The sequence below is a fragment of the Chrysochloris asiatica genome, unplaced genomic scaffold (genome assembly GCF_000296735.1).
Source record: "Chrysochloris asiatica unplaced genomic scaffold, ChrAsi1.0 scaffold00252, whole genome shotgun sequence".
NCBI classification, from domain to species: domain Eukaryota; kingdom Metazoa; phylum Chordata; class Mammalia; order Afrosoricida; family Chrysochloridae; genus Chrysochloris; species Chrysochloris asiatica.
The window spans coordinates 63215-72545 of record NW_006408770.1 but is presented as its reverse complement, the minus strand read 5'-3'; the positions used below and the strand labels follow the sequence as shown (position 1 = coordinate 72545).

At 39.1% G+C, this 9331-nt stretch overlaps 1 protein-coding gene across 1 annotated transcript; it reads left to right on the top strand.

Annotated features, from left to right (window-relative positions):
• The first annotated feature begins 3245 nt into the window (after nt 1-3245).
• On the top strand, nt 3246-9041 carry KIAA2022 (KIAA2022 ortholog). Its single transcript, XM_006873726.1, has 3 exons — nt 3246-3324; nt 3954-8313; nt 8948-9041. The coding sequence occupies exons 1-3, from the start codon at nt 3246-3248 to the stop codon at nt 9039-9041; spliced, it is 4533 nt and encodes a 1510-aa protein (XP_006873788.1).
• Nucleotides 9042-9331: the final 290 nt, after the last annotated feature.

The window sequence follows — 9331 nt, the reverse complement described above, 5'->3', positions numbered from 1 at the left end:
TATCTGTCAGTCGTTTGGTTTTAAGTGGAAACTGTCTCTTTAAATTTTGAGGAGTTCTGTGCACATGCGTAGTAGAACCCTCCGAGGGTGGGGCTGGGGTGTCCACTAGCTCAGGCACCCCTACAGTCACCAGAATGGAGGTATGCAAACAGCAAGGGATCAATGAACAGATACCAAAAAAAAAAAAAAAAAGAATGTCCACACCTCTATGTTCGCGGCTCTTTCAGGCGTCCATGGCTGCTCTGATCCTTTCCCCACTTGGTCTCACACAAGATGGCGGCTCCTGGAGTAGCTGAGCACCCCGAACCTGGAAGCAATGGATTTCTTGCTTCTGCCACAAACTCCCCCAGCTGTAAGTCTTCTAACCTTCTAAATATTCCTTTATATGTGGTTCAGAGTTATGGGACAATCTCCTGAGCCCTCTTGGTCCTGTATTCTGAGTTGTTGCCAGCAGAGCTCGTCACTGCACTTCTACCTAATCCGCCATCTTGTTAAACTCCTTCTGATGGCTGACTTTTGAACTTTTTCTTGGTCAGCAACTGATAATGTTTTCATTCCATCCTCTGCCATTTACTCTCAGGCTATCCAAGTGCAATGCACACCACTGTCCAAACTGTTGAAGCTCTGCAAAAACTTCATTTTGAAGTGTTAAAAGTGTCCTCTTGATAGTCTTGGTCTTGCTCCATTGGACTTTCACCTGTTTGATGCCCTAAAAGCAGCCCTTCAAGGATAAAGATTCACCTCCAATGAAGAAGTGAAGACAGTGGTATATTCGTGACTTGCATCTCAGCCTAAAACATTTTTTAATAAGGGAATATGAAAGCTTGTTGACAGATGGACAAGCTGTATTGAAAAGCAAGGAGATTGTGTTGAAAAAATATGTATTGATCTTTTAAAAAAGTTGATTAAAATAAATTCTACAGCCAGAGTGCAGATAATTTTTCACTATCTCTCATACATATGAGGAAGGTCAAAGTATTGCTACTAGGGTTCCAGTTAATATATACACAGGTTTATTACAAAGAAAATTTATTTAAATATGTCTCTGTGATCAGTAGATGTTTGCTGATGAATTCTCTCATTTGTCTTAGTTTTGTTGGGTGCCTTCATTAAAAGATGGTCCAATCAAAACAGTAGTTTTCTAGAGGAGCTATTTGACTAGTTAAATTTAAGGCAAAGAGGTCAGTTCAGAAGGTTATGGCTTCTGTGTCTTGGGATCTCAAAGAGGTAATTTAAAAACAAAAAACAACAACAAAAAAACTTCTTATTGTAAATTTGGTGAAGGTATACAGAGCAGAACAGTTTTATATTCAACAATTTATACACATTTTGTTTCAGACCATTAATTTCAATTCCCACAATGTAACATCACTTATCTCACTTCCTTTCTATGTTTCCATTCCTCCATCTTTTCTGACTCATCTGAACTTTGTCTTTAGGTATATTTGTTTCAAATGCTTGATTTTTCTAAGGTGTGTGTACCTCCCTAGTGTTATTGTTCCCTTTCCATTATTGTCTATTGTTTGGCTGAAAATTGAGCCATGGTTGTGAGTTCATTTCCAAAACTGAAGGGTAACTAAGGGCCATAGTCTTGAGCATTCTACCAGTTTCTCTCTACCTGGCCATTAGTCTGGTCATTTTCATGATTTTGAGTTTTGTTCTACATTCTTCAATCATTATATCCAGGATCATCTAATGTGATATTTTTCAGAGCAGTTGATAGTGATAGCTTGGTACTATTGATTTCTTCTGGTTTCAGGGTTGTGAAGACTAAAATTCTCCATTAGACTAATTTTTCCATGTGTCTTAAATTTTCTTCACTCTTATTTCTTCTGGACAGGGAGAGGCCAATATTTGCAACTTAGATGGCTACTCATGAGTTTGTAAGACTGATAAGGGGTAGTCTTGATAGATTTTCTCAAAGGACATGGAGTTATAACAGTGGTTGTTATAAATAAAATTTAAGAAAATTGAAAAACTGCACTGGTTAGAAGAAGACCAGGAAAGTTTTGCCAAGAATACCACCCCCCCCCCCCATCACAACAATGCACCTGCTCATTCTTTGAGGGTTTCAAAGATTGTTATACAAGAATTTTATTGTGAAACTTTATCCCATCTACCCTACAGCCTTAACATCACCCCTTCAAACTTCTTTTTAGTCCCCAAACTCGGAGAACGTTTAAAAGGAACTTGATTTGGGTACCTTGAGAATACTCAATGGCTGGTTTCATATTTTGTTAATTAAAGAGTGCAGACTTCTTCAGGGAAGGGTAGTTGTAGTTGTTGTTGCTGTTGTTAAGTGCCGTCAAATTGATTCTGACTCATAGCAACCCTATATAGAGTTTCCAAACCTGCAAATCTTTGTGGGATCAGAAAGTCTCATCTTTCTCTCGTGAAGTAGCTGGCAGGCTCAAATTGCTGATCTTGTGGTTCACAACCCAGTGGTTATCCTACAGAGCCACCACCTTCAGAAGAGTATAGACCTAGATGGAGGATATATTGAGAATCAATAGATTCCATTTGACTTTTTTTAAAATAAAGTTTTCTATGCTTTCATGTTGTTGTTAAGTGCTGTTGAGTTGGTTATGACTCATAGCAACTCTGTACAGGATTTCCAAGGAATGTCTGATGAGTTTGAACCTTATGGCTCAAATCAACCTTGTTGTCCAGTGCTTATCTTATATGCTTCACCAGGACTCTATGATTTCATAGCAATATATATATGTATATATTTACTTACCCTTATGTGTATGAATTGACTTATTTTTAAATAGCTTCTGATCATCTGAAATGGAAACGAGTCAAACAAAAATAAAGCCAATTTCCACATGAACACATCCTTCATCTCAGGTTACTCTGGACTCTGCTTTACCTCCTTCCTAATTGGACAACCATGATTAAGTTAAATTTGTACACATTATAGGGTGTAAGTTTGCTTGCTTCCTCAGATTTCAGTGTTTAGTAGTATGGTGACCTAGGAAGGACAGATGGATAAGGATGCAAGAAGGAAGTGTGAGTTTCAAAATTGACTTATATGGTAGGTATAAACTATCAAACAAAAACAATTGGCTAATTAAGCCAATATGGAAGCAGGTGAATTACAGTGAGCATTTTAAGTCCCCTTTAGCTAAAATAGCACAAAAACATAGAACAAAACAAATTTAGTGACTGATATTATATATTTGAAATGTGCAGGTCGAACAGCATTTGGACTTGGAATGAAACAATAAGAGGTTACTACATTCATGGATAACCAACAAGATAAGACTGTTGTTGCCCCAGTCAATGGAGAAAACACTCTGATTAATGAAGTTGAAGAAAATGGTAAGGGAATTTAATTATAATATAGGACATTTATACCTGTAGTTCTTTGCTATTGCTATGGGTTTCATTACCCATAAAGCTGATGCAGGTCGAGACTAGGATGCCTTTGAGATGGATGTTAATCCTAAACTTTATTCCCCCAAATCTCTAATTGGGCTAAAAATGTTTCTAATGGGTTAACTAATCCATCCCCTTTGTCCTCCCAAATTATCTCTGTCCGATGAATACCTAAATTCCTAGTGAATTAGAAATATGCTTTAATGTGAGGCTTGGAATTCAATGGAGGAGTTATAAAAGGTTTCCAGAACATGGATATGAAGAATGGGACTGAGCTTTATAGCTCAAAACCATGAATGCCCCAATCTGAGCATTTTCTTACCCTGAAAGCCTTGACATTCTAATTAATCAATTAAGGAGGGTTCTGTCTTTCTCTAAGGAAGAAGCCAATTTTTCACTCACAAGAATGTTCAATAGAAAAAAAAAAGATTGTTCTTTAACTTTGTAGTATCTAATTTTTAAAACTAGAGAAGCTGAAGTTTAACTTATATAACGAGACAAAGAGCCAGACACTGATAAAGGGAAAGAGAGTTAATAACTTTATTCCCATAAGTTATTTTTCTTTTCTCTAGACTCAGAGGACCAGGATATGGCAATGAAGTCATTTTCAGCTCTAGAAACTACTACACCAATCCAGCCTACATCAATGGTACAAAAAGAGACTCTGATGTATTCCAGGAATCTCCTGCCTCTGCCTTCTAAGAAGCCCTGCATACAGGACCCTCCTTCTCCTTTGGACTTGATTGAACCACCTGAGCATGCTGCTGATAGTGCTTCTGTGAATGCCATCTCTCTCACATCTGGAGTTACAAAGGGCCTGAACACATGGTCATTGCCCAATGAATGTGAGAAAGCACCATTTGCCATAATAGAGCCTGCAAGCATGTCAGCTCTGAATGGCGACTGCCTAATGCAACCAAGCCGGACTTGCTTGGGATGCTTCATGGAATCCAAGGATGCAGTAGATCCTGAACCAGGGATCAGTCTGAAAGTTGGAGATCTAAACAGGGATTATGAAACATGTGCAGTCTCTGATATAGGAATTCAGTGTATTAATGCTGGAGAAAACATAAAATACGGAGATCAGTTGCTTTCAGACCAGCTCCTAAGCTTTCCCCTGCACAAATCAAAGGCTGGAGATAAAAGAGAAGTCGAGAAATCTGACATTGACTTGGAGGATCCAGCTCAGAAAAATTATTATGAGGCATTACTCTTGGATAAGTGCAATACGGAAGAGGCTTTGCTTGCAAATTCTAATCAGGATTGGGGTTACTTTGAAACTTTTATCAGTGAGAGTAAGATTGAACTGCTTGACCTCTGTTCCAAGAATGAGCTGTCTGTCAACCTATTCTCTGAAGAAGATGTGGATAACTACATGTTTGATGATGATGAGTCAACACTAGGCAGTGATGTCTGTTCCCTGAAAATTCGATATGAGTCCTTTCAGGACAATGTTCGTGATAAGACTACCCTTCTGATGCAGGAGGATGCTCAATTCAACTTTTTCCCCAGTGTTTTTACTACCTGCCCCAAACGGGAGTCTAAGAATGGGACCCTGAAACAGAGCAGCGATCTTTCCCAATTCAAGGTTCCTGATGTAAGCGTCATCTGGGGAGAGGAAGATAAAAACTTAGACAAGAAGAAAGGTAAAGAGGAAGGGCAAGATGACAAAGATGTAGAAAAAAACTACAGAAATGGAGAAAAATCTTCCTTAAATAAACCAGGCTGTGGGACTCAAGTAGAACAATTTAAAAATTCAAAGCAGGGCCAACTTGTTAACTCCTTAGACACATCAGTGAATGTCAGTAATGACAGCTCCTTCGTTGAGGTCTCTTATGATGCTACAGGGGAGATCAAGGACTGCAGTCGCTATATAGCTAGGGATACAAGTTCTGGTAGCTCCTCCTCCCAGCAGAACTATGGGCTTCGAGCCAAGAGAAAAGTCAGATACAGTGAAGATTATCTATATGATGTTGACTCACTAGAAGGTGAAAAAATAAATGAGAGAAAGGAATGGCTGCCAGGTGTCTCTAAAGAAGAAGATGATGATGAATGGTGTCCCAAAAAGAGAAGAAAAGTAATCCGTAAGGAACCCCCTGTTATTATCAAATACATTATCATCAACCGCTTTAAAGGTGAGAAGAACATGCTGGTGAAGTTGGGTAAGGTGGATGCCAGTGAGACAACAGTGAATTTGAGTGAGAATCAGCTCAACAAATATGCCAAGCTGGCGCCCTTGAAGGGCTTCTGGCAGAAAAAGAAGAAGCAAAGAAACAGCAACACAGACTCCATCAAGATATCTTTATGCCAAAAGCAATGCTTTGAACCAGGTAGTTTTGAGGTGTCCTTCCTGTCACCTGCCCGCAAACGAAAATCTAAATATGGCAACAGGCACAGGATTCAAAGAATCCCATCTATGGAAGTTTCAGCAAGTAATAAACAGGTTTCATTCTGCAGTGATCAAAAGCAAACCAATCTTAAAGAAGATAGTTGTCTGAAAGGTACACTAAAACCCACACCTCTGATTACAAGCAGCACAAATGGATTATATTTAAATGATATCACAGGCTCTGATTTAGGAAAAGCCAAAGCTCAAGATACAGAATTTAAGGGACCAGAGAGGAAAGTACTCAACAAAATAAAATTTAAAAGTGAAGCTAGATTAAAATCCAAGAAAATCAAAGCTGGACAAGAAGGCAAGCCAACTGCTCAAATGAGTCCTCTCTTGGAAGACCAATCCTCCAAGGCCAATTTAAAGAATGAAGTTGTTCCTGAGACATCAAACAGTTCCCATCTCTCTGAATGTCATAAGGATAAGGTAGCTAAGAATTCCACATTTCTACCAACCACCTGCTCTTCTGAAATGACTCTATCATCTACTAATGTTGCCAACAATATACCTGTTATCCCCGGAGGATATCTGCAAACATTGTTAGATGCTTCTGACTTGTCCAATAGTACCAGTATCTCATACTTTACCCACCATTCTCCAGAACAGAATGATGACAGTCTCACTCAAACAGAAAAATCATTTGTACCTCTAGAGCCTACCCAGGACTGTGTACTCTCTTCAGGCTCTGCGTCTGAGCTTCAGCAGTCACCTCATAACTTCAAAATGGAATCAAGCAGTTATGGGAATGTGTGGCCAAATAAAGTTACTTCTAATCCTCAAGAATTCATGGATGAAGTCTCAAGAGAGATCATCTCAACCCAATCCAGTGAATTTGGAGTCTCCCAAGTAGTCTCAATGGAAAATAGTCTCACAGCTACAACATATAATCCAATCTGCATCAGTAGTGGTGGCAATAGTTGCAACAAAGTCCTATATACTTCCATGCAAGACACCCAAATCCCATCTGATGGCTCTTATCAATTATGTAACTTTAATACTGGAGATATTTGCTTTCCTTTACAGCAGGGCCCAGTCAATCTGGGTGATAGTCGGCTCTTTAGCTTTAATTCAGTGACCTCACTCTCTGTGAGCTCAAGCAATTATTGCTCCTTAAGTTTGACACCCTGTGAAAAGGATTCCGATGCTGATATCACTGATGACTTCCTGGCCCACTGTAGCCCCAAACTAGTGATCCAACAGAGCATTGATGAGATAACACCACTAAAGGAGTCCACTGACCTCCTAGATATCTCCAACTTTACTCCTGACAAATTCCGCCACTCTTCCCTCTCAGAAATGTCCCCACCTGACACCCCTAGTCTTTCACCTCAAATTACAAGGTGTGAGAGTATCAAAACACTAGAAACACTAAAGGATCTCCAAGAGGGTGCCCCAAGATCATTAGTTAACATGGAGAAAATCAAGTGGGACTGCAATACCCTTTCACAGCAGGTCCAAGTGGATGATGAGTTTACTTTAAATAACCATCAGTTTCAATTCCATATGTTCAATGATGAGGATTCTGTCAGCCTGCTCCAAAAAAGTCCTTGCCTGTCAACATTTAATGAGCAATCTGGTCAAATTAACACCAATAACAAAGTGTCAAAATCAAGAAAGAAAAGTTCACCCAGCAAGAATGGGGCTGTGAACCAAAGCTCTTCTCAGAAAAATGTGAGGAAAAAATCCCTCAAAACCAACAACAAAGGAATTGAAAAACCACCTTGCAAAACCTCCCGCCAAGTCCCTAAATCAGCAAAGAAAGGGAAATACATAGCTGCAATTGGAGAGAAAATGCAAATTGTTACTGGCCGTGGGGGAGGCCAAATCAACAACGTAACTTCCACTGGAAAGACATTGACTGAATGTATCCAACACAGTGGTCCCATGGCCTCTATGAAAATGTCAAGTCAGAAGGGACTTTCTGGAGATTGGGCTTTGGGGAAAGAAAGTAGTTCAAACTGGAGTGACATGAGCATGGGCACCGGCAACAACAGCCTCCTGGATGATGACCAACGGGAATTCCAGGAGCCTTCCTATATCTTGTCCAACATTGCCTCTGGTATGGCAGATGTACAGAGATTCATGATGGCCTCCATAGAGCCCCTTTGGGAACCCATGGAGCACCATGGGGACCCCAACATATTCTACTCTCCTGAATCCAATACTCTCAAATTAAAAACCCTCAAAATACTGGCTGGAACATCACAAGAATCTAAGAAAAAAGTCAACAGTGGGTCCCCAGGAACTACTAAGAACCACAGGTCAATCAAAGTTATGAACAAAAGCAATGGGAAAACAACAATAGGTAATCCTGACTGTGCAAGCATACCTGGTTATAATGAGGATCCTCGCTCTGCCTTCTTTGACAAAAAGTATAATAACCTGAACATTTCAGGCAATAATGGACCGACACACAAAAAATTGTATCGTCACAAATCCAGCTCCAAGGCTCTGAGAGATGAAAAGTGTAAGGGAAAACGCATGGAGCGAGAACAAGTCCACAAGAATGAGGCTGGGGCAGCTTCTTTTGAAAAACTGAGGTAATACTGCACCAATACGGCTGAGATAATGTACCCTTGGCTTTCCTACTACTTGCTAGGCCCACAGTCCCTCATTTTTTCCCTCTTGAAAGCAAAAAGTTGCATGAAAGAAACTGTACCATTCCCTTCTTTTTCAAATTAAAAAGAAAAGAAAAAAGTGCATGAAAATTCCTATACTTTTAAGCCACCAAAATACAACAACAACAACAACAACAACAACAACAACAATAAATTGGGCAGTTTTGTTTTGGCTTAGCTAGACATAAGTGCTAACAAGGATACTTTTTCTGCTACTAAGCATTAGTTTTCACTAAGAAAATAGTGCAAATTATGCTCTTGAACAAATTTGGAAAGGAAAGGGCTTTTCACTAAGACATATTTTGAGCAACAGAATAAAAAAGTTATGTAGACAAACAGCCAAGATCATCGAAACAAAAAGAGCATTAAATGGAAAACAAAATTGCATCTGGTAGCAATTTGGAGTGCTTTCTAGTGCTCTCTGCTATTTGTATCTTTTATTTTTTGCATCATACCTCCTCTAGTATGATGTAAGCAAATGCATATTGTATGATCCCTTTGTGGGACATACACAAAAGCTAACTAAGATGGCATAAATTGTTTGATTTTTCTGCAGGGATTCCGACTACAATCTCCTAAAAGCAGAAACAGCATTTTGGGTTTTACCTGTGTTTGAAGAAGAGACTTGCATTTTCCAGAAAGACATTTGATGTTTGTCTTTTATTTCTTTCAAAATATGCCTTGTGGTATGTATGTTGACATGTAAGTGCTTAAAAAAAAGAATTTTAAATTGTGGGAATAAGTATTTGAAAGCAAACTTTAATCTTATGTTCTGTGTAAAAGACTTAAAAAGTCATACAGTTGCACAAGTAGTTTATGCACTATTTACCCTGAAGGAACAAATGGAAAACATTGTGCCAAACTACAAATAAGTGACTGTACTGTATATATTTTTACTTCTATATCAACATTTGGTTGTATTTGGGGAGCTTGTCCCTGT

Excerpts from the sequence above, each read along its gene's own strand:
- KIAA2022 (XM_006873726.1), top strand. The coding sequence starts at position 3,246 with ATGGATAACCAACAAGATAAGACTGTTGTTGCCCCAGTCAATGGAGAA. Across the intron at positions 3,325-3,953 it reads TAATGAAGTTGAAGAAAATG|ACTCAGAGGACCAGGATATG; the intron begins GTAAGGGAATTT and ends TCTTTTCTCTAG. Across the intron at positions 8,314-8,947 it reads GCTTCTTTTGAAAAACTGAG|GGATTCCGACTACAATCTCC; the intron begins GTAATACTGCAC and ends ATTTTTCTGCAG.